This window comes from Simochromis diagramma, unplaced genomic scaffold (genome assembly GCF_900408965.1).
Source record: "Simochromis diagramma unplaced genomic scaffold, fSimDia1.1 OVJJ01000293.1, whole genome shotgun sequence".
Classification (NCBI taxonomy): domain Eukaryota; kingdom Metazoa; phylum Chordata; class Actinopteri; order Cichliformes; family Cichlidae; genus Simochromis; species Simochromis diagramma.
The window spans coordinates 19,221,344-19,247,159 of NW_024386801.1; the positions used below are offsets into that span (position 1 = coordinate 19,221,344).

Below are 25,816 nucleotides of genomic sequence, written 5' to 3' on the forward strand. Positions count from 1 at the left end.
AATTACTTGTTTCATTCAAGCTCCTCTGCATCTTAACAGTACTTTGTTTTTTCTTAATGCTGTTCTTTTTGCAGCATGGTATCTTAAGCTGGCAGTGATTTACATTATAGTCTTTTCATGGAAAACACGTGACAGATCGCAAAGAGGAAGGCAAAGTTCTGCAAACTCGGGGGATGCACTGAAGATCCCGGCGGATGGTGGAGTCACTGAGATCCTCCTATTAATAGAGCTCTGAGATATCTAATTTGCACTGAAACAAAGGGGAATTAAAAGCTTAACACCACCTCTAAAATGAGTAATGTACATAATATAACAAATATAATAGTTCCCATTTTTTGCTCATTTAGTAAGTAAGTGGTTTTTTAAAATTTTATTTTAAATGTTAATGTTTAAAATGTCATTTTGTTTTTACATACTGTACGTTTAGCTCCCGTCTAGACCTTTCTAAAAGCCCTGCCCTAGATTGGTCACCTAGTACTACATAAACAATACATTGGTTACCAATCATGTGAGTAGAGCTGTCAGTTGCTAAAAAAATGCCAGACCTCAGCCTAACACATTAGACGAGAACGCAGGGAAGCTGACCGCTGTCCCTGTGTCATTCATTCCCATTCACTCAAAGACTTTTGATGAAATGATCTGCACGGATATAAAACAATATTTTGCTCATCATCCATGTAAAGATTTTGTAACTCATACTATAGTCAAGCTGACTGTGATCAACCTCAGTGCAACGGAGATCTCAGCATCTCCATAGACTCCCTGTGCAGCTATAGGAATTTTGCCATATGTAACTTTTGCACATTAACTAAAATATAAACTCTAGGCTGAGCTCTCCAAAATGGGACAGCAGCCTCTGTTGTAGTGGCTTGTTTCTAGCTAAACATGACATGACTCTGACATGCTGCTGCTGTTTTAAATCTTTGAATTTAAAGTGTTGATTGTTTCTCTGTTAATAAGTGAGACAAAACCTAACTTTTAATTTGTGGTGTACTTTTGGGGGAGACACATAATATCAAAAATTTAAATGCACAAAAAAATGTAAGGAAGTGTTTTCAATTTTCTTGCGTTTCGCTTGTTTTATGTCCTCTATGTATAAGTGCGTTAGTGTTTACTTTCAATCCATGTCCAAATACTGTTTCTATTCAGTCAAAAAATAGAGAAAAATGATGTCCAATTTACAGACATTGTTCCCAAGTTCTGTAATGCACTGTATAAAATGGTGTTAGCCATCCTAGCGCAACTTGCATACAGCAAGCTCATGACCCAGCAGTTCCCTTTAATCGAGAACTTTGCAGAAGAAAGGTGAGATCTCCCTTTTAATGGGAATAAACCTCCAGCAAAACCAGCCTGAGGGAGGGGAGCCATCTCCCTCACCAGGTTGTGGTGAGGAGAGAACGAAGGGAGGAAAGACGAGTGCAGAGAAACAACAAATAAAATCTTGAGGCTTTAATTTTAAACTTCACCCAACAGACATTTGTGACCTCTTTCTTATTCCAACTTTTGCTCTTGCATTGATGCACAAGTGGGTTGCCTGTTTCTATAAAGGGACTGCCCCACATATAGTGGAGAATGCAGTATAGTAAATCTCTCTGACTCAAAGAGGTTTTCCAGATCAGGTCTGGATGCAATCCAAACAGGATGTCTTCAAACCAGATGGCTGAATGTCTGCCAGCAGTTTCGATCAAGTCGTTTACCTCATTCGACCTTTCCGGCCTCCATAACCTTTCTTCAGATTTGTTACATTAAAAAAAATATTTAAAAGGTTTTCCATCTTCTCTTTCAGGACAAAGGACTCTCCACCACAGGAGTGATGTCTTAGAGACCGTAGTGCTCGTCAACCCTTCAGAAGGCACTGTTTTATCAGAGGTAAGAGCAGCATGTTCTGAATTACTGTTCTTTGCTGGTTTACGTTTATTGATGTGAGAAAAGGAGATGCTTACAGTGAGTTCATCTGTGTTTAGAAGCCTTATTTTACCTAACTCTTTGAGGATAATGACATTCATGAACTTTTTAACTTCTTCTGGTTTAGGTTTTAGCTGTTACTATTCCTTCCATAGTTTATCAGAACCATAGGTGATGTAGTTTGACTGCCCCATGTTTTTGGAGGCAGAAGTTACTATATATGGACGAGAAGATGAAGCCCTAAGCTACCAGCCAGTGCAAGCAAACTTAGTTAGCAGTCAGCATCTATGAAGCCACATTATTTGTCTGATAATTCCATTAAAAGGGCTCCAAAAATGCACAAAACAGTAGAGTTCCAGTTCAGTGACACCATTTAGCAGAGATGACGCTTAGCAGACACACAATCAGCGACATTCGCATTTGTGCTTGTTCTGCTGACACGTGTCAATATGACCACTCCCCTTACTCCGCTTAAAAAAAATTTCAACCTTGCCAGCTTTTTATTGCAGTAAAGTCGGACATTTTAACATGGGAGTCTTTGGGGATTAGCTATGTTCTGGAACCAGCGTCACATTTTGTTTTCAGCTCCAGAGGTTTCTGCTTTCATTGTGCTCAGATGGTTTTCAGACATGTTTGAGCAGATGTATGTTAACAACTATGTTGAAATTAAACTATGCTAACAGATGGAGATTGTTTTCTTCTTAAAAGTCCTTTTTTAAATGGCAGACCTTTCCACAGATGTTAAGCCATATTACATGTTTACCCAAATGTAGTGTGGAATTGGCGAGGTTATGACTGCTTTAGAGTTCCCAATTGGTAGAATAAGTACAAAGGTTCTGGGGCAAAGCTAAAGCATAGTGGTGAGGCCACAAATACACTTAATTCAAATTCTTTATTCCATGTCATTTTCCTCAGTTACGTTCATCTCTTTATTGCACACAAATTTGAGTTGTTTCTATGACTTTCTATGACACAAAATAAATGATTTCAGTTGCTTAAATCAAGTATTCGGCATTATCTTTTTGTCCCTTTTGAAAGGAAAGAAGCGTGAAAAAATCAGGCCATTAATGCTTAATCTTGTTAACCTTGACACAGTTTAAGTGAATCTTTATTTATCACTAATGCAGGTATTTCTCTATCTATCTTGGCTGTGTTGGCTCCCCTTTAACTGTCCTCTGTCCCTCTCTGTCCTTTCTTCCTCTGTGTGTGTCCCAGATCCAGTCTTTAGTCACAGACTCAGCAGGACACAAGCTTCTGGTCTTGAGTGGGCAGAGCTCAGATCACGGTGCCCTCCTCCTTCAAACTGGTGTTTTCACCTCCCAGACCTTTTCACGTGTCTTTACTGATCCTGGGGTAAGCCATCTACTGTTCTTTGGTAATAATGAAACGAATAACAACATTCAGATTTTGCATTCACAGTTATGTGTGTGGTTAAAAACTGTTTACTCTCAAAGGACAAATGCAAATTTTTATCAGTTATAAAATGACTACAAAGACAAACAATATGTATAACTGTGTATTTCACAAAAGATTATGAGAATTGAAAGTATTCCTGTCCCAACTTTCTAAACGTTCAGTTTTTAAAAAGATCAAAGCTCGCAAAATTAAATTAAACAAATAAATATGTTAATTAAGTGAGATAGAAGGGTGTTGCACAGAGTTCAGAGAGGAGTTCAGACAGGCTCTGGGTAGTAGGGACGAGTTACCAGACGACTGGGAAAACACAGCTGTAGGGGTGAAGAAGGTGTTTGATGTGTATGATCTTCTGGACAGAGGAAGAAGACTTGGTGGTGGAATGAGGAAGTAAGTTAAAGGAAAAGATTAGCAAAAAAACAAAACAAAGTCGGATAGTTAGGGAGATGAAGAAAGTAGTGAGACTAAGTGTAAAGAAGTGACAAAAAGAAAGGCTTGTAGTGAGTTGTATGTTAGGCTGTACATTAAGGAAGAGGAAAAGGATGTGCAGCAAGTTAGGGTGATAGAGACAGAAGGACTAGAGGTCTAGTGAAAGCAGACGATAGGGTGCCAAGAGAAGAACTGTGGTACTGGATGGGTGGAAACGAGTGTCAGGGGTGATTTGTAACAGAAGGATAGCAGCAAGAGTGAGAGGGGAGGTTTATTGAGATGATAGTGGGACCTGCTATGAAGCATGGTGTGGAGATGGTGACACTGAAGAAAAGACAGGAGGCCAAGCTGGATGTGGCAGTTGAAAATCTTAAGATATTCATTGGGTAGTACCTGGATGAACAAGATTAGAAATGAGAGAGACGTTTCAGATTGAGCGGCTTGGAGACAAAGTTAGAGACACAAGGCTGCGGTAGTTTGGACATATGCAGACAAAGGATGTTGAAGATGAAGTTTACAGGTAGAAGGAAAAGAGGAAGACCTTAGAAGAGCTTCATGGATGTAGTGAAGGAGGACATGCAGTGTGACAGGACACCCGTAAAGGGAACAGCCGAAAGAAGAGGAAGAAGAAATAAGTCAATCGATTATTAAATAAAAAGCACTATAAATAAATAAAGTCGTCTATTAATTTATATTTAAAAAATCTGTATAATGTACTTCTATATTTATTTGCCTTTGTTTTATCATAAGTTCACTTTAATTATAAAGTATTTTATAATGTATTTGTTTGCTAATTATTTACCCTTCACTTTGTTTCCTGTTTGCTTCCTTAAATGTTTATTTATTTCTTTTTACACTTTTTGCATTTCTGCATTATGGAAATGATGTCATTCAAAGTGTGCCAAGGTGTCACCTTTGTTGATCAATGCCAGGCTCACAGCAGAAATGACTTCCTTTAGTCGGGAGATTGCTGAAGAGCTGAGGCGCTTAGCTAATCTAGCTGAAAATAGTGCTGTCAGTCAGGACTATTTACTTTTTCGTGTGGATGCTCTGACTTACCGTCTGTTTCAATTAGCAGCATACATGCACACACGGCTGAACCTTCAGTTTTAAATAATTTTAAGCAAGTCATTGTCTAAGCATCTCATTACAACACAAAAATAATACAAAATCTAATTAAAAACTGAAATCCCCAATTGCCTATTTTTATTTTCTGTATTATTTATTTATTTATTTAGGCAGTTTTGGTGGTTCGTTTAGTTGAAATATCATTTTTGTCATTTCTTCCCTTGACATAAGAGTTTATGTTGTTTCTATGCGTATAATCACTGACTCAGACATGTCTGGGTGTGCCTTTCTTGCAGGTCAGTGAATTGCTGGGCACATCAGCCCCCAAGCAGCAGGCTACACTTACTGTGTCCTGCCGCGGGGAGGTGGGCTGGAGCTCCCTGGGACAGCAGCAGACCCTGCGGGAGTTCTTTGAATACAAACTAAACCCTGAACCTGTTCTGCCCAAGATGGAGGGCGTCACAGAGTTCACAGAGTACGTCTCTGAAACCGTCGATGTCCCTTCACCTTTTGACCTCCTGGAGCCTCCCACTTCTGGAGGCTTCCTGAAACTGTCCAAGCCATGCTGCTACATCTTTCCGGGCGGAAGAGGAGACTCTGCTCTCTTTGCTGTGAATGGTTTCAACATCTTAGTGGATGGAGGCTCCGATCGAAAGTCCTGCTTCTGGAAGCTGGTCCGCCACTTAGACCGCATCGACTCAATACTCCTCACACACATCGGCGCTGACAATCTCCCGGGCATCAATGGGCTTCTTCAAAGGAAGATAGCAGAACAGGAAGAGGAGCAGTCACAAGGCTCCACCAACTATAGTGACTGGATGAAGAACCTGATTTCTCCTGAACTAGGTGTTGTGTTCTTCAACGTGCCAGAGAAGCTTCGCATGTCAGAATCTAATCTTAAAGTGAAACGTAGCATCGAAGAGGCCTCGCTTACTTTGCAGTACCTTAACAAACTCAGTATCAAGCCAGAGCCTCTCTTTCGAGTTGTCAGCAACACCATTGAGCCCATTACACTTTTCCACAAGATGGGAGTGGGCCGGTTAGACATGTACATTCTCAACCCCGTCAAAGACAGTAAAGAGATGCAATTTTTAATGCAGAAGTGGGCTGGCAACAGCAAGGCCAAAACTGGCATTGTGCTGCCCAATGGGAAAGAAGGAGAAATATCTGTGCCCTACCTGACATCAGTCACAGCCTTAGTTGTATGGCTTCCTGCCAGCCCTACAGAAAAGATTGTTAGGGTGCTGTTCCCCGGGAATGCGCCACAAAACAAGATCCTAGAGGGCCTCGAAAAATTAAAGCACCTTGACTTCTTGCGCTATCCTGTTGCCACACAAAAGGACATTGCCTCAGGAGCTCCTCCCTCTGTTATAAAACAAACCAAGTTAAAACAAAGAACGGATAGCAAAGAGAGTCTCAAATCCTCTCCTAAGACCACTGCAAAGGCCCCAAAGAAAGAAGTCGAGGGGCAGGATGATGTGTCAGCCACCACAGAGGCAAAGAGTGACTCTGTGAAAGAAAACATATCAGAGAAAAAAGAGGAGAAAAAGCCCACTAAGACTATAAAATCTAAAACTGAAGTGCCAGAGAAGAAAAAAATCATGAAAGAAAAATCACTGAAAAAACATTCCAAGGAAAGAGTGTCAAAGATGGATGAGAAAAAGGACAAGGAAAAAAAGGAGATCAAGAAAGTGAAGAAGGATGACTCTGCCAAAAAAGATGACAAGAAGGATGCAAAGTTCAAGGATGACAAGAAGAAGGACTCATCCAAACCTGAGCTAAGAAAAATTACTAAGCCTGACCTGAAACCACTTACACCAGAGGTAAGGAAGACATTACACAAAGCTAAAGTGTCAAGTAAAGCCAAAACTGGCAAAAGCAAAACGGTGAAGGTTGAACCCGCTGAACCAAAAGCAGAGGAGTCCAAACCTGAAGTTATACAACCTGAACCGGTAGAAAATGGAGCTGTTGAGGGAACATCTGTTCCCTCCACACCTGAAGACCTCACCAAGGAGTTTGAAGAACTTAAAAAGACTCAAGTTAAAACGGTTTCAGCAGAGCTGGTGGACAGCAATAAGGTCTCTTCTGAGCCACAAGCAGGAACAGAAGAGAAAAGAAAGCACGAAGAAGTGTCTGAAATCCCACCTGGAACAAAGTCCCCTGAAAAGGAAGCACCAGCCGCAGAAGTCAAAGCTGAAGCTAAAGACGAAGACAAGGAAGTGACTCAGGAGCAAGAACTAGAAGACGCTCAAAAGTTTGAAGATGAGGGAGCACAAACTCAGGATGAGGATGAGGAAGAAGAGGAAGAGCCCCCAGCTGCTGTAAAGAAAATACAGGAGGAGGTGGAAGAAGACATGGGAATAGGTGAGGAGGAAGATGAGTCAAAATGGAAGGAGGCAAAAGATGAAGCATTTGATAGAAAACACGAGATAGAGGAAATGGAGAAGTCAGAAACTCTCTTAGCCAAGGTTGTGACTAAAGAGGAGCAACAGATGATTCCATCAAGGGATGAGAAAGAGGAAGAGGAGGAGGCAGTGGAGAAGGCTGAACTGGAGGAGGTGGAAGATTTAGATGTAATAGCTGATGAAGAGATCAAACCTGAACATATGGATGAAAGCAAAACCACAGAAATTCTGACTGAGGTCAAAGTGGAAGAAGAAGAAGAAGAAGAGGAGGAGGAGGAAGGCTATCTATCACATGTTGGAGGGGCTACTGCTCCTATAACCTCAGTAGCTCAAGGTGCTGCTGCAGCTGAACCCATGTCCTACATCCAAGATGAAACTATTCCTGGTTACTCTGAAACAGAACAGACTATCTCTGATGAGGAGATTCACGAGGAGGCAGAGGAGAGAATACCACATCTTCAGTATGATGTCGGTGCCTATGACATCTCTGTTCCAGATCAGACGGGTTCATTTGTAAACATCCACGGCATGAGGGAGATGCAAGCTGCAGCCATGACAGAGAAAGGTTTTATTCCAGGTGTGCAAGAGCAAGTATCGGTGTTCACCAACATCATCACTGCTCCTCTGGCAGAAGAAGAGCATGTATCTTCTGCAACATCCATAACAGAGTACGACAAAATATCCTCCTTTCCTACATCTATTGCTGAAGATCAGTCGGTGGCATCTGTTGCAGCACCTCAATCTGAAGAGCCGCCTAAAACTCCAGGTCCCCTGTCCACTCCGCCTGACTCTACTCAAGGCAAAGAGCAGCCACTTTCTGCAGGAACTCTTTCACCACCTTCTTTGGAAGAAGACAAACAGTCAAAGTCTCCATCTGATGATCTACAACTTCCTGTTGCAGAAGTGCAAATGGCAGCTAAGGTTGTAGATACTCAGGAAGAGGAAGAGGAGGAGGAGGAGGAAGAAGACCAAACTCCTAATGTTGAAATTTCACTTGAAAAACTCCAAGAGGGCTACGCTTCAACCCAATTGTTGCAGGGTAAAGAGAAAGACATTGAAAAAGTTGCTAGCTCGGGGTCACCTGAAAAGTCTCTACAAGACCTCAAACCTGACCATCTACCAGTTGAAGAGGAAAATATTGACGCAGTTACACCTAAAGACATTTCATCTGTTGTGCCTACTAGACCTTTCGGATCCGACTCAGTGACTTCAGAGAGCGAAGAGCGTTGCTTCAGTCCAGATGATGTCACTGTGAAAATGGCCTCTCCTCCGCAGTCTGGACCCTCAAGCGCAGCTCACTCTCCACTTCGTCAGTCACCAGTGGAAGACAAGATGAAGCTCCCTGATTTGGAGCTACAAAAGCAAGAGGAATTTGGAGATATAGTGACCACAACTGAGGACAAAAAAGGCGCAAAAGATGATGCAAAAACTGAGACACAGAAAGAGGTTGATCAACAGAAAGCAGATCAGCATGAAGTAGAATCTGCAAAATCTTTGGACATATTATCTGAAAAAGACATGAAAGAGGCTCCAGTGATCAAAGACCAAGAAAAAGACGCTTCATTCGTGCCAAAAGATGAAGGAAAACAGGCAGAAACTTTACCTGTTGTTGCAGAACCTGTAACAGATGTACAACTACCAGTTTTAGGGAGCAATTCACTGGAATCTGACGACAGGCTCACAGAGAAAGAACCTAAAGTGCCTGAAACAGGTAAATTTCCAGACAGGGAGAGTCGTTTCCTGGACGATGATGATGATAACAAGAAAGATGATGACGATCATGATGATAAACCTGCAGTTAAAACCATCAAGGCAGAACGGGAAATGGAAAATGACGATACTTTACATGCTGAACAAATCAAGGAAGAACAGAAGCAGGAATCTGTCATTCAGGAAGACATTTCAGCCATTAAATCTGTCACAGGTGAGAACACACAGAAAGAGGCAGTGATAGATGATACTTCTGATGCTAGACCTGTCAAAGAGGAAGTGGCTAAGGACACATTGACTGTTGATATTAAAGATGAATACAAGGAGCCAGAAAAAGACTACACCCCAGTGGCCCAAGAAGTAGAGGTAGAAACTGATGCTCCTGAGGACAAAAAACTTACAGATGAACAGAAACAGAAAGACGAAACACAAAAAGATGATTTTGACCTCAAAACCACAGGTGAGGTTAAGGAGACAGAGGTTAAAAAGGAGGATGTGTCTGATAGCAAGATTTTGATGGAGGAGAAGGAAGAGACAGAAAAGAGTGACACCCTTGATAGTAGCACTTTTAAGATTCAAGAAAAAGAAGTCAAAGAAATCCACCTTTCAGATATCAAGCCTGAGAAGGAAGACATGGGGAAAGAGGGAAAGGAAGAAGATCTCCCTTTCATGGAGAAGAAAAAGGAGACTGAAACATTTGATACTAGTCAAGTCTTCAAAGAAAATAAAGAGGAAAAAGAGATGGATAAGATAGATTCTTCTGCTGCCAAGCCCTTTACTGTTGAGCAGAAAGAGGAGAAAAAAGAGATTTTTGACATTACTGTTCCTAAAGTGAGCAAAGAAGAAGAAAGTATTAGCAAAAAAGATGAATCAGCCATTACTATAAAAGAAGAAAAGGGGCAAGAGATTAGTATGGATATTACACCAAGCCTTACCAAGTCAGAGGAAAAGGATGCAACAGTGTGTAAAGATGACTCTGTGCCTAAACCAGCCACAGAAAAGCTAGAAAAAGACAAAAAAGAGAGTGATGACACCACATCTCCCAGGGAACTGGCTAAAGATATAACAACAAACAAGGATGACGCTTACATCTTCACACCCACTGTAGAAGAGGAGAAGAAGGAGGGCATATGTAAAGATGAGGAGACTCCTGCTATTAAACCTACCTTGGCAGAAGAAAAAGATAAACTTACAAGTATAGATGAAATTTCTGGTGTTAAACCAGCAGGTGAAGAAGAAAAGCAACAAGAGGAAAGTAAAGATGCTGCCACCATTAAACCTACCGAGATGGAAAAAGATCACCTGACCGTATCTAAAGTCGATAGTTTCTCAGCTACACCAACTGAAGCAGACACAGAGAAAACACTTCAGACCGTCGAATCAGTTGTAGAAGAAGAAAAGGAACAAGTATTGAGTAAAGACGTAACTCCTTCTGTCATACCCGCCAAGATGGAGGAAGAGGATGCAATGATGAGCAAAGAGATTCCTCCTGTCAAAACAAGCACAGAGATTGTTGTAGCTGGTGCTACACCAACAGCACAGGACGAAAAAGACAAAGAAAATGGTAAAGATATTTGTGCTGTGGAATCAGCCACAGAAGAAGGAAAAAGGAAGACGACACGTGAGGAGGAAATGCTGACTGTCAAACTGTCCAAGGAAGAAGAGACAATCCAGGATCATAGTGTTGCTATCGAACCCATCAAGAAAGAAGAAAAAGATACAGACGCTATTAAAGATGTAATTTCTGATGCAAAACCCTCCATAGTGGAGGAAACCAAAGACACAGCTGGTGTCAAGTCCCTCACAGACGAGGTAAAGGAGGCTGAACTTAGAGATGCTCCATCAGATGTAAAACTCATCCAGGAAGAGGCAAAAGAAATACCAAAGGAGGAAACTTGTGATAAAGATATTAAAAAAGAGGATGAACAGATTATTTCTGAAGGGGCACCCATAAAGGAGATGAAGGAAAAAGACACTGATGATACCAACTTTCAACCCACTGAGGATGACAAAGTTGTGGAAAAAACTGACATTTCTGAGAAACAAAAAATAAAGCAGGAGCCTAAAGAGCAGGAGAAGAGTGATACTGATGACCACAAAGCTATTTTGGAAGATTTGAAGGATAAAGAAACTGTTAAGGGTGATGCAACAAAAGAGAAAGAAGCCGACACCACTGACGAGCAACCCACAGATGCAAAAAAAACAGAACCATCTAAAGTTGAAACCATTAAGGATGAAACAATAGATACAGTCAAACATCACATCTGTGATGCAGAATCTATCAAACAGGAACCGGAGAAGGAGGTGTACACTCCAACAGTTTCTAAAGAAGAGAAGGAAATAAAAGATGATTTCCCTCTTGAGCCAGAATCTAAGAAAGATGATGGAAAACTAGTAGGGCTTTCACAGACCCAGACCTTGGAAGAGGAGAAGACTAAGAAAGATTATGTTTTTGATATTAGTGATAAACATGGAGTGACCTCTGATAAGCTTCCTGAAGCAGATAAGAAGGATATTTTTGGAGCTGCATCAGTCGAAAAGCAGCCAGACTCTTTGGCAGCAACGTCAGTAAAAGATGACGTTTGTAAATCTCCTGACCAAATTTTAAAGGATACAAAAGAAAAAGATATAGAATCAGGGGTCATTATTGGTGTTGAAGACAAGATGGGAAAAGAAAAAGATGATGCACATGTTGCGGAACTGAGCAAAGAACAGAAAATGGAAAAAGAGCAAGAAAAAGAATACACATACGAACCTGAAGGCATCACAGAAGAAAAGAAAGAGACAGCAGAGGACGAAACAATGATTAAAGAAAAGGATTCTGCCAGCGTAAAGACCGATGAGCTCTCAGAGAAGGAAAAACAAGATGTCTCTGATGCAGACCACACCAAAGAGGAGAAATGGGAGAAAGAGGAATTACAGGAGAAGGACATGGACAAAACCATTAAGCAACCTGCTCTGGTGCTCTCTGGAGAGGAAGTATCGGCATCCAAGTTAGAGTACAAACCTGCATTTGTGGTTCAGTCATCTGATGAAGACAGAGAAGATGAAGAGGATGAAGACATTTGTATGGGAGGAGCAGGTTCCAGACCTTTGTCAGTGGAGCCTAGAAAATCTGACCATGACATCTCTTCTGCAGGTTTGCCTTTAACCCAAACGGTACAGATGGGTGATCAAACAAAATCACCTACATCTCAACAGCCCACAGTGATTATACCTACACTTACAATGCAGGAACCCTCTATGGATGAGGACTTCAAAGAGTTTGGGAAAGAGGAGTCCATGCTTTTCCTTGAAGCAGACAAAAATATTGCAAAAATAGAAGCTACACCTGCACCACTCGCCAAGCCCGAACCATCCTTTGATATTCCCACATCAAAGGAGACAACCTCTGCCAAAACAGAACCAGTGTCAGACTCATCTGAGAAAAAGCCAGCACTGTCAGCAATATCAAGCACAGACAGCCAACCTATGAGCTACACACTTTCAAGTACTGAAAGCCAATCTAGCGTGGAGGAAATGCCACATCAAGAGAAACAGATGCCAGCTGAGGTGAGCTCAGGAATCCAGAGTGCTCCAGAGAAGACAAAACTGGATGAGAAACCAGTAAAAGAAACAGAGAGAGAGATGGAAGGAGAACGAGAGGTGGCATCTCCGGGATTATCACAACCTTGTTCGTATTTTATGCTGGACAAAGATTCTGAACATGTCAGACGCACGGCTGACCCAGCAAAAGTGGAAAGTGAAAAACTGAGCACAGAGGAGACTGTCAGTGGAAGGCTTGAAGACGAGAAGCACAGCTTTGGCGCCTCTAAGTACGATCCATATGAAAAACCTATTCCAGGAGATCACGATTTGGACTCACGAGAAGTTTCTCTTGGTTTTGATCATGCTTCTGACATCTGCATTGATGATAACAGAAGATCAAGCCAGACAGAAGCTGGAGGAGCCATGTTCCTCCTGGATGAGCAGTACAAAGAAGAACCTCTCTCATTCAGCAGAGTCGACTACAGCCCAGTTTCCCTCACAGAGAGCGAGCGAAGCAGCCACCACAGTCGAAGTGCCTCCCCGAGATATGAAGACCGTGAGAAAGGCCAAGAGGAAGAGAGTGAGAGAGAAGAAAGGGCAGACACACCATATGTTGACAAAAGCTTTTCAGCTTTAGAGGTGCAAGACAACAAAATGTCCCAAGCTGCTGAGGCCTATTCTTTCACTCCAAAAGAAGACAAACCAGAGAGGTCAGAAAAAGAGAAAGATGACATAAAGGAAGGTGCTGCAGCAGCCTTTCAAACACAGGCACCAGTAGAAAGTGATTTAGAGTCCAGCAGTGCTGCTCTTCAATCAGCAGGCGTAAGACAAGAAATACCCTCTCCCTCATGGAGCCAGACAGATCTTGGTGCACAAGCATCAGGTACTACTTCACCTTTTGGAGAATTCAGAGAAAAGGAAGCAACAGAAAAAGACAAAGAAAAATCTGAGGAGTCACTCAAAGACAAAACTGACTCCTGTGACCATAGAGAGGGATCTCCATCTGGTCGGTACTCGCCTGCAGAAAAAGACATTTTACCTCAGCAGCCATCGGTGTTAGAGAGAGAGGATGCATCAAGTGATTCAAGGAGTCCCTCTTCGGCCACATTTATAGGACATGAAATTGATGATAATGTTTTGGCATCTGATTATAGCGAAGTTAGCAGTTCTGCTACATCTAAATCCTTAAGTTGTGCTGAAGGAAAAGAGAGCCTGATAGACAAAAGATTACTTGTTGAGGGAGAAGATTTTAACGTTGATGATGACGAAGATGAAGATGAGGATGATGAGGAGGACGAAGAAGAGGAAGAGTCAAGTGACATAGATATGGAAAAAGGTGCGAGAGAACAGTCTGAGAAGGAAATGTGCAGACGTAGCTCTGGTGACAGTGCTGGGTTAGCAGAGGTAGAGGACTCAAATAAAAAGTCACAGGTCCCTGACTCAACTAAAGAGGAGACTGTATGTAAGATGACACCTGATGATGCCTCAGCTTTTAAAGCCGTGGATAAAGAAGTCCAGGATGTAAGTAAAAAAGCACCTGAACCAAAACCAATTAAAGAGGAGGCCACTGCTAGAGATACAAGCACATCCAAACCTCCTGAAGCAGCAAGTAAAGACGAAGGCAGAACAACTTCATCAACAGACACGTGTGCGCAGAAAATAGATGAAAGCTCTGTTGCTCCAACAGTTACACCCAAACATACTGAAGAAATAAAATTAGAGGATACTGACAAAAAGCATTTGTCCCCTGAGCCATCCACAAAGAGGAGGTTGTCGTCAGCAGAGGGTGTTTCTTCATCTGATGTACTAGAATCAAAAAAAGGAGTTGAAGATAAAGAGTCTCCATCACCAGAGTCAAGTCTTTCATCAAAGGAAACCTGTCACCTGACATCCACGAGTAGCTTAACTGGCAGCTCTTTGGCAACAGACCAAACTGATTCTATGTCAAAGCCTACGTCCAGTCCATCCTCACCGCTAACAGGTAGCTATGCTGATATTGGACATAGTAGGTATGAGAGTTACTACAGTGAAGAGAATCGAGTAGCATTGAAGGATGACAGGAAAGACACCCTTGTGCTCTCAGATGCCTCCCAGCAAAGTGAGGATAAGTATTTAAGCCAAAGAGATGTCCAAGAAGGAAGTCAAGATGTGAGGCATACTTCTGGTATCACAGAAAAACACGAGGACTCTACCTCATCACCTTGCCCATACACAAGCTTAACATACTCCGCTTCAACGTACTCCTCAACATCGTACAGTTATTCATATTCAGGGTCTACCCATCTGAGCCAAAAGCTGGGAGACAAAGATGAACCTTATAAATTATCAACCTCTGAAGTATCTTTGGCCAAAGAGGAACCATTGACTGCGGCAGCGTCAACAAGTTCCTGCTTTGGAGGGTTTCAAAGAGATGAGTACATGGAGGTAATGACAAAACCTGAAACAAAAGAGTCCTTGCCCAGTCAGTTTGAAGAGAGCAAACCAGCATCTCCAGGCTTGTCTACTACTGCCAAGCAGCCAGAAGATCAAAGTAGTTCTGTAAAGCCAGACGCAAAATCTTCTACTGACAGCTTTCATATGCTTGAACCTGTGTTAAAAGCATCCACAACAGCACCATTTTTACAAACTACAGGAGACGTTAAGGAGAGTTCATCCACATCAGAAGCACGCTTTGATGTCTCTCCCCTCCAAAGGGCTGACTCTTCTGACAAACAGTCCCAAGAGAAGGAACCTGATACCCTTGAAATGGAGGATGGCACCCTACCGTGTCGTATCGAATGTCAAAAAATCCAAGTAGCTGAGCAAAAACAGACTTTCTCATTAATAACTGAATCATGTGTTGCACAGAGTACAACATCCTCTGAAGAAACAAAGACAGTTACCATTACCTCTGCAACCGCTGTGTCTAAACCTGATGCAACGGTGGAAACAGCTCAACAGGCAGCATCGGTCACTCCGGTGAGTGACACTGACACTACCAAAACCTCATGTGCCGTAACAGACCTGCCCAAACCAGAAGAGGTGAAAGAGAAACAATCGCAGGTAAAAGAAGAAAAGAGTGCTGGGGATACTGCACCACTAAAGGATGATGCCAAGGTGTCAGAAAAAGAATCAAGTGAAAAAGATGAAAAGGCAGACAAAATGAAAGACACTGAATTCAAACAGGTAATAGAAGAAAAGAAACCAGAGGAAAAAAGCATTAAAGACATCACAGAGGAGAAAAAAGTAACTTCTGATCCCAAACTGAGTGAAAAGGTAGAAGATGGGAAACAAAGGGAGGCCGAAATAGCGGAGGAGAAAAGCTTATTGGAGATGCCGTCTAAGAGATTAGAGGTAAGGAGAAAGAGCAGTATATCTGATTGGGAGCTTCTACAAAGGCCGGACGACTTTCCAAGTGCCCCCCCTCCAGGTTATGGTGATGATGATGAGGAAGGAATGGAGTGGATGGCAAGTGCCCACAGTACCTCAAAAGACACGTACCACACAGAAACATCCAGCAAAGGAGATGTAAAGACTGATCGCCCTTCGGATTTGAACACTGGAGCAACTTCCTCCTCTGAATCCCCGCCAGGATTCTCCTCCTGTGAATACAAACATCGCAAAGGCGAACTTTCTCCATCCTTCATCAACCCCAGCCCTCACCAGCTCTCCAGTGATGAGGGTGAAGATGATTGTGGCAGTGGCCACTCCCAGGAAGGGGGTGAGGATGATCAAGAGCAGCACTCTGTGAAAAGGAGGTCACACAAGCAGAGGCGCCACCATGCTCAGAGTCACCATGGAGATGCCGGACAGGGACAAGGCCAGCTGCCTGGTGCAATGTCGTCTGGTTTGGCTGTGACTTTAGCTGGTGAGGAGACACCACCGACATCAGTGAGCGAGTCATTGCCGTCACAGTCCGACTCTGATGTCCCTCCAGAAACTGAGGAGTGTCCATCAATAACAGCAGAGGGAAATCTGGACTCAGACGAAGATGCTGAGCATCTGCCGGTGGACAAATTATCTGGAGCTGGTGGTGGCCACCATCCTTCATCACCACGGTCATCTCAGAAGACTCACGATCCCCTTCCCGCTCCGATGAAGGACCCTCTACCCCACCCACCTCACCCAGATGTGTGCATGGTGGATCCAGAGGCTCTTCTCAATGATCACAGCAGTACAGAGAAAATTCTCAAGAAGGAGCACAAGACCACCAAGGGCCTGAGAAAGGGGAAACCCAAGTCAGCCTCTCCTGCTCGAAAGGGGGAAGTCAGGAAGAGGTCTTCTACTCCAGTGAAACAGTCTAAGGACTCTGCCTCGCCGCGATCAGCCTCCCTCAGGAGGAAGGACACAGACAGAAGCTCCAGGCTCATCAAAATGTCTGAAACCCATGGTTCAAGGAGCGAGATCCTCAACCCTGGGAAAGGCTTGGTCAATGGCATCAAGAGCAGTTCAGGTGAGGTTAATCATTAACATTCTGTAACACTAAGCTTTTGGAAAACCAAATTTAATCAGGAGAGCTGTTATTATCATTATTGCCCCTAGATATTTGACCTTCACTTTACTGTGTAATGCATATTCAGAAGGAGCACTTTAAGAACTTTGCACACTTACAGCAGGTAAAGCATCGAACAAGTCACCAATTTTCCAAGTAAATAAACTTCTAAAGGTGCTATTGACATAAAATTTTCACCAGACGTCAGTAACAGCCCATCCAATCCACACACGCACAGTCTTGCTAAAATGTTCTCACTTGTTTCATCTTCATCATCCTGGTAGATGGCAGCAGATTTATACCTAGAATGTCTTGGTACATTTTCCCATTTATCGTTCCTTCTGTTATATGAAGCAGTACTGTATGCTGAAAAACAGATTTCACCTCCCACCTCCAGACTTCACTGTTGGTATGGTGTTTTTTGGTGAAATGCAGTGACTTTTGATCTCCAAACGTGGAGTGTATCATGGCATCTATAGACTTCAGTTTTGGTCTCATCTAGCCAGACTGAATCCTTCCAGTATTTCACAGACTTGTCTAAATGTTGTTCAGCAAACTTGAATTGTGCTTTAACATGCATTAACATTTCTTCAGCAATGGAGTCTTGTGTGACTCCATTGCCATGATACAGGCCATGGCGGTTGAATACATTACTTATTGTTTTCTTTGAAACAATTGTACCTGCTGATTCCAGGTCTTTCTGTAACGCTCCACAAGTACTCCTTGGCTCTTGGACAACTCACAACTCTTCAATAAGGTTAAGGTCTTGAGAGAGCTCATTATCTAATTACTGATAGATTTCAGTAGGTGTCGTGACTTTCCATGCCTTTCTGCACCTCTTTTCTTAGAAAATTTATGAGTTTTTAATACTTATTTACCTGCTGTATTACTGTTTGATGGAAATAGCTTCTGGGTCTGAAAAGTGATGCCAGTGAAAAGGTTCCTTTAACCTGTATTATTTATAATGGCCAGAAGGGGTCCATGAAACATGATGTTCATATTTTTCATTTTGTATGCCTTCATCAGAGTAAAAAGAATGATTAAGCAGGGCAAGCTTCGTCAGACCTGTAGCATCTGCTTTCAAAAAGCCAAAGTGACAAAGGCAAAAATGCTCAAATTGAGGCTTCACAGCTGAAAAATTATTGGCTATGTTTGTCTTGAATTTTAAGTCTATGGCTGTTGCACACAAAACAGTGACATCAAGGTTGATTGTATAACAATAGAACTCATTACTTACAAAGATTTTCTAAGAAAAATCACTTCAAGCGATAACTCCTCAGGTGGTGATAACATTAGCACAAAATGGAGAATGTTCAGGTCCCAATCGGATCACATTTAAAAATCCAAACAAAAATAATTTCGTCATATGAATGAATTAGATAATTATCTCACTTGATGAAAGCGCTTATTCCTTTGTGTATTTTCAGGAAAGTCATTTTTAATATTTGAATTCTTATTTTGTATCCTTGATCACTTCCAGGTAATAACGCCCAGAAATCCAGTTCGACTGTCCCCCCTGGACCACCTGTCTATGTTGACCTGGCCTATGTGCCCAACCACTGCAGTGCCAAGAATGTGGACCAGGAATTCTTCAAGAGAGTGCGGGCTGCATACTACGTTGTGAGTGGGAATGACCCAAGCAGTGGAGAGCCTAGCCGTGGAGTCCTGGATGCCCTGCTGGAAGGCAAAGCTCAGTGGGGCTCCAATTTGCAGGTATTTACCCCCTCGCTACCTTAGCTTCAGCATCTTGTTCTCTTTTGATATTTTCTCACATTTTCTATGACTATAGTATATGTACTCTATAATATATGGATAGATTACATCAGCAAGAGTTGAGGCTCGGGTGTGAAATTTATGGTTTTCAGGGTTTTTATCGTTATTTTTTAAATCGTTTTTATCATTAACTGTTTCCCTGGGTCTTTTACCATGTGTTATGAATATATGTTCTTTTTCTGGTACCGGTACTAGTTTTATTTAGTTCTATTTACCCGCAACACCTTAAAGGCCGGCCCGTGAAAATATTGTCGGACATAAACCAGTCTGTGGCGCAAAAAAGGTTGGGGACCGCTGGATTACATATATGAAGTGCACAGCATAGATTCATTACTTTGGGAAACCATGTCAATCATGGAATCAACACTTTCTCATTAAAGAAGTTGGTAGATATCTGAGCTAAAAGGATAATAATCATAATAAGGCTGATGACTTCACTGTATACCACAGAGCACCTAATGTGTACATTTACTTGACTTTGTGGCCCACAGCAGCAAATATAACTAGAACGTCATTCTTGTCTCTAAAGAAAAGACAGCTATAGCTCAAGTGAGCACATTATCAATTATCAAATTGTAATAAAAAAATTAAACGTTTGCTATTTTCATTTCCGACTCCTTTCTTATATTCCTATATACTCTACTGGAGTAGCTTTGTGTGAGTCACAGCTCAAAGTAAACCTTATTTATCTCACACAGTTAATTGTGTGAGATAAATTCAGGGGTTAATTGGTGCAGCCCCTCAATTAACCCACTGTCTAAAAAAAGCTGTTTTACCTCATTTCTTTTTAAGCCAACTTTCTTCTGATTGGCTGCTCCTCCCAACTCACTGGACTTAAGAAACCGATTGGCGATGTCATGATAGCCATGTCCACCTTATACGCTGTCTATGGTGTGCACAACATGACCCTATTAAGGCTATTGAGCATTTAGAGCAATCTGAAGCCTGAGCTTTTGGCTCACATGGTTTATGAACTAAACATATTTAAGAAAACACACACTCGGCAACAGAGCACTTTAAAAATAACTGTGCACCTTGACGACCAAGAAATTCAGCTAAAGTTTTCCACAGTGTTTTAAAGTCTCCTGCTCTTCCTCTTGTTATCTAAGTCAGTCTTTCCATCAGAGTGCGGTGCCATTTCTTTGACTCATGCATGTATTGTTGGTAAATCCAGTTTTGGCCTCCTGTTCTACTGCAGTCCAAAATTAATTAAGACAGTAAAAATTTTGGGTTATTTACGAAATATGTACATTTATTGCCTGATAGCGAATCTTTAAATTTACAGTTGATAAAATTTAAACAACTGCTTTCGAGCATAGTTGTAATTTAGGATAGTCCCATACACAGTGAAAGAGAGTGGCTTTTACCTCAAACATTTGACACGTGTTAAAAATGTTCACTGGTGCAATATAATTCCTCATCAGCAGTTTGTATGTTAACAGTTTCGTTCTAGTTTGAATAGATTAAGTATTTGGTTTTAAAGCGTCCCCGTCCCCGCTCCTTTTCATCTGTATTCTGTCACACATGTCAGTACTGGATTCACCACCATGCAACAAACAAGGCTGTTCTTATTGTGAAGAATAGAGTCCCCAAGATGGCATCATGGCAGCTCACATTGCCTATATTTTGATGATATCAGATGTTTTAATTGCATGTTTTTGAAAATATTTTTGACAAAACTCATATATCTGAGATTACTGGTTAATTGTCAGAAGATTACTATCCACGTACAAATCTCCATTTTTTGGACACCTTTTCTCATCCAAATTCTAAGCACTATATGATGCATCCATAAGAGGCAGAAGGGTGATATAGAGGGAGTATCTTTAATATGCTACTAAAATTTATATCACATGTCTATTGTATTTCTAAGAAAAGGGTTTCCTGTTGTTCTTTTTTGTATTTCAGAGTCTGCCTTGAGGCGACTGTTGTTGTGATTTGGCGCTATATCACTAAAATTGAATTGAATTGAATTATAAGAACTGTTTTAGAGGTAGAGGCTCAGTCAGTCAAAAATAGAAGAGAGCATAACTGAGTGGATCAATAGTAGTACTTTCGGTTTGGAAGCTGTCTTATACAGTCAGTGGCCCTGTGGCACGTATGAACAGCATTGATGATATAAGACATCTCTGGCAGGTAGATCTGTCTGGAGAATGGTTTGGAGACTATGTACTGTTAGTTAAAACACTAGCCATTGGATCTGTACAAATTCTGACTCCAGAGTCCCCTCCAAATCAATCTGTCCTACTCCCTTCCTGCCAGCTCGCCTCTCATTTCCTTTTGTTATATCTCTGTCAGGTTACTCTGATCCCGACCCATGACACAGAGGTGACCCGGGAATGGTATCAGCAGACGCACGAGAGGCAGCAGGACCTGAACATCATGGTTCTGGCCTCCAGCAGCACCGTAGTCATGCAGGATGAGTCCTTCCCCGCCTGCAAGATCGAGTTCTGAGCTTCGAGGGCACCGCTCCGCTTTTCCCGCCGCCAACAACCCCTTCCTCCTCATCATGACGTTAGAGCGAGAGCGAACAGTACTCTGCTTCTTCAAAGCTTCTCATTCTCTCATGGTACCAGTCTCAGACCCATTTGCTGCAGTCCTCAATACACTAGATTCTGTTAGTCAAAATTCTGGGTATATGCTTTGTGATAGTGGGGCTATCTCGCAAATAATACCGTACTTTTTATATTTGTTTTCTTCTGTGAGTTAAATGTCTGCCCTTACACATTTCTTATACAAGCGCTAGCAGTTGTGGAACAAATTTAAATACTTTTCAAAAACATATTTACACCTGACAGATAAACATAGATCATTATCCCAATATATAACTGTGGCAATATAATAATGCCACAGTTAAAGATCAAGATTAGTCACGTGTAGCTCTTACAAAGGTGACTCAAATTGCATTGCAAAGTTAGACCTCCAAGTGGTCCAAACAAGTGCCAAAACACTACTGAACTAGGAATTCTCATCATCTCCAAAATGGTGTCTAAACGAATCCGTGATCAATTATTTCTTAAGATCATACGCAAAGTGTTTTTATAAGACTAGAAAAGCTTTCATTTCTTAATCCGAACCTTTCTTTTCCATCGGCGTACACAGCAAAACGCATCCTTTGCAATTCAGCTCATGCTACAGTAGTGTTTTGATTAACTCAATAACGGCATAAATTGATGTTATGTAACAAAACAACAAAAAAAGTTCCTTCTTGTGATTTGTGGTGAAGTTTTAGGAGGTGCCTGGAAAACTCTTTCTTCTTCTGGCTCTCACAGCTTAGCTGGTGCATGTTGCTTGTGTTTTAGCTCGGACTCTTCTGGAGAGAACTGCGTAGGGTTAAACCTTTCTTTAGCCGGCCTTTCAAGTGTGAAATGCAGTATAGTGTGGATAGACTACTACACTGTTTGGCTGTCTGCGCTCAAGTGATTTCAGTAGGCGCCAGGCAAAAGGGACGACGTTTCTACAGTAATCACATCTCTGCTGGGTGTTCTTCTTTAAGTCTTTATCACAGTCTTTGTTGGTTCTGTGTACTCCAGTATGCATATAAGATTAATGTTTCATATCAACACAGAGTTTCTGTTGAATAAATTATATATTTTGTGATGATTTGATCCTGAGGCGAACGCAGCGTTTTAAGTGAGAGGGTTTAATTCTTGTCATTTCCTCCTGTTTAGCTACAATGTACCGTCTCCGTTAGTATCACAAAGGGATGGGAAAGAAAAAAACACAACAGCAAGCAGTGACCTGTGGCAAATGTAGCAACGAAAGCTTGCCTGCTCGTCCCTTCAGAGGTAACGATATGCCAGCGGGAACTGCAGTATTTCTATTTATTAAGGAGGGGGGTACTTTTCACAACAAAAACATGTTACAGGAGGCTTCTTTCATGTGCCTTTAGAGAGCGGAGGATGTTTTATGGACATGTCAGCCATTTTGAAGCAGAGTCAGAAAAAAAAATGAAAGAAACCAAGTAGAAAACTTTAAAACTGAGGACCAATCTCTTCATACACTAAAGTTGTAAATTGCACTGCGATATAGTACTCTCCCACTGCTCAAACTTTGGAGCTGTATAATTCAAGCCAAGCATTAAATCCTCATATCAAAATACTACTTTCTAACCAATATGAATGTCTGAGAGCAACGTGTTGCACCAAATAGCAATGCACTTTTCTGAGGCGGGGATGGGGCGCTGTTTGAAGTCGAAGCACAGAGAGTTTGTGTAGTAGCAGAGAGGAAGTTTTCAATAATATAAATTAAACTATGTACAGGACGTTCCTCCAGACTGAGCTTGCTAATAGCGAGGGACAAGATCAACGTGAAGCAATTGTCTGATGTTAGTCACAGTAATATATATATGTATATATATATATATATATACATATATATATATAGAGAGAATGAGCATGAATGTGGGTTATGGTCACAGATATACTGTAGGAATGTTTTAGAAGTAGTTTTTTGTGTGCTTGAGTATACAGTACGCTCTGAGTAGCTGTTTTTAATTGCAGCATGGTTTTGGTTTTGTAGGCGAGTTTTCTGTGAGTTCACTGTGAAAGGTCTTTCTGCTTGTTTACAGCCAGACTCGAGAGCAGCTCATATTCACATTGGGCCATGTTTCATTTCCTAATTTATATGCACGTTTTTTAAAAGATATTCACAATTTAACCTTTAAATTTGGTGCTGCAAAGCAAATTCAATTCCGATTTACTTTTCAGAGGTTAATTTGCTCTTTGTTTGAGATATAAAATCAAGAAATATTTTATGTTTTTTTGTTGTTTTGTTATTTATCTTTTGTTGGCTGATTTAAAGCTAAAAAGGAGGGCCAGGATGGAGGACGCATGGCTGGTTTTGATTCCCAAAAAGTCCTTTTTGTCAGGATGTTGCTATTAAAAGCTTTGACAGCTAAACTTTAGTCAGTCCTTTACCTCAATTGGATTCAATACACGGAAGAAACTAAGGCTAGACCGCGTCATCACCTCGGGCTAGCCTGGGACCAGTGCCAATATCTTGCTGCTCATAAGACTCCTTACTTTATACCTCATCTTCCAATGCCTCGCTGTTCTGCCCGCTCTACTTTAGTTTTAAAATCAAAGATGGCGAACTCACACGGCTGCCACTGAATGTTGTTTTCCTTTTCTTTTCATCATAGCCCTCATCCATTATGCACTGTACAAGCCTTGATATGCATCCCATGCTTGTGTTGTTTCAGAGGCAGACATGGCTTCTGTGTGTTTTTCCTTTCTTTTAAAAAAATCACACCTGCAGAGAATCTCTGAGTTTGATGCAGGTTGTATATCAAACATCTGCGTACGCACAAGTACATATCCAGCCTAGCATGAAGGTTTTAAAATGACTCCCCTGAAGACATGTTTAAATGTCTGTGAACCGATCAAGCAAGCAAAAAGTCCTTTTCACTTCTCCTTTCGATGCTGTATGAGCTGGGATCAAAGCAGGAAGAAGCTTTTTATTAAATGTGCGAATCAGATTTTATGGATGGTCTGATTTGTTGTACTGTCTTTGAATAATGTTTTTAAGTTGGCAGATTCCAAATACCCGGCCTTGAGATTTTTTTCCTGAGGCATTAAGTAGAACGCTGTGAATCACTTAATACTGAACTGTATTGCTATACAGAAGCTGAATGCACTATACAGGAGATCTATTTTTCTGAATGTAGAGTTGGTACTACCATATGAATGCTGCTGGATCAAAAACAATAGACAAAAACAAAGAAAAAATGCAAATACAAAAAAAACATTCACACCAACTTAGACAGAAATAAATGTAACGGCGTGCAGAAGGCGAGCAGATACTGCAGTCTCAGTTCTGTTCCAAAGAAAGAGGAAGGTTCAAGAAAGAAACTGAGATCCCACAAGCAACATATTAACAGTAACACAGTAACATAGTACTAACTGCAGCTGCAACTTTTTCCTTTTCCTGAAAATGACTTGAAACACATGCAGACTCAAAACACCATTAATAAAATTGATAAACTCAATAAAATGCTACACGCACACTTGTGTGCTGTACACAGATTTGTACATATCGCTCTGGAAAGAGCAAATCTGAAAGATACAACGAAGAAGCGAATCTTGTTTATTTTAGGCAGTTTTATGTGACGGGATGATCAAAAACAGCTGAAGCTACACAAAACGCTGATAAGATATGGAAAGAAAAAAAAAGTGCATCTTTCAGTTCGATTTCATCTCCTGCATTAAAATGATCACAATCAACGTATGGTGTCATCTGTCCATCTAATCTTTCTGCATGTGATTTATTTAGTTATATCCTGAATGTACTTGTTTAACATTGAAATAATAATAACAATAATAATTATAATGAAAAAAAAATACAATGCTATTTTAAAGAAGTATATTTGAAAAAAAAAAGCTAATTGTCTTAACTGGTACTGACCTAATATAAAACTGGGCTGTGCTTTTATTGCTTGCCCTATTAACATGTTGTAAAAAAAGACACTGTACTGGTAGTTCTGTTTGATTCTTTCTCTCTCTCTCTTTCTGTCTCTCTCTCTTATTTTATTTTTATTTTTATTTTTTTTTGCATTGTATTAAATTTATGGTTTCTTCCGCAGCGCAATATTCAATATCTCTCTGTCTCTTTAAATCTAACTGGTAAAACTAGAACTACTGCAGATTCATTGTAAAAGGGAAACAGCCTGGTGATCATCAATTAAAATATATGAAATCTAAATGTGGTCCCTGTGTGTGTGTTTTTTTTTTTAAATTATTTTTCTTTTTTGAAAATGTCACTAAAATCTAACTGAATTATGAGAGACCACATACAGTATGTCATCTGCTGTATGTTTCTGTACACATGTTTTTATGATTTTTTGTTGTTGTTGTTGTGATTTTGTCTCTGTGCACCACTACAATTTGTTCCAGCAATTAAGCAACTCAGCTGTAAAGCAAGGTCTTATTATCTGATTAACTATTTTAGAGACATTTTTATACACAGTCCCCCATTTTCAGAGACACAAAACTAATTGCATGGTTGACTGACAGCAGTTTTCTGACCAGATGAGGCCCTGATCATTCTGTGATGAATTAATCAGGTAAAAGATCTGGAGCAGAGTTCAAGTGTTTAACTTGTATTTGGTATCATG

At 41.0% G+C, this 25,816-nt stretch overlaps 1 protein-coding gene across 2 annotated transcripts in view; it reads left to right on the top strand.

Moving 5' to 3' along the window:
* Window positions 1-25,403, top strand: part of LOC120730168 (microtubule-associated protein 1B-like) — an 85,327-nt gene extending 59,924 nt beyond the window's left edge. For both annotated transcript variants that reach the window (XM_040026354.1, XM_040026355.1), the window contains 5 exons: window positions 1,787-1,869; window positions 3,121-3,258; window positions 5,112-16,890; window positions 18,410-18,642; window positions 21,001-25,403. In XM_040026354.1, the coding sequence (XP_039882288.1) occupies window positions 1,787-1,869; window positions 3,121-3,258; window positions 5,112-16,890; window positions 18,410-18,642; window positions 21,001-21,156 (12,389 nt within the window). In that variant the 3' untranslated portion in view covers window positions 21,157-25,403. The remainder of the gene's footprint in view (window positions 1-1,786; window positions 1,870-3,120; window positions 3,259-5,111; window positions 16,891-18,409; window positions 18,643-21,000) is intronic.
* Window positions 25,404-25,816: the final 413 nt, after the last annotated feature.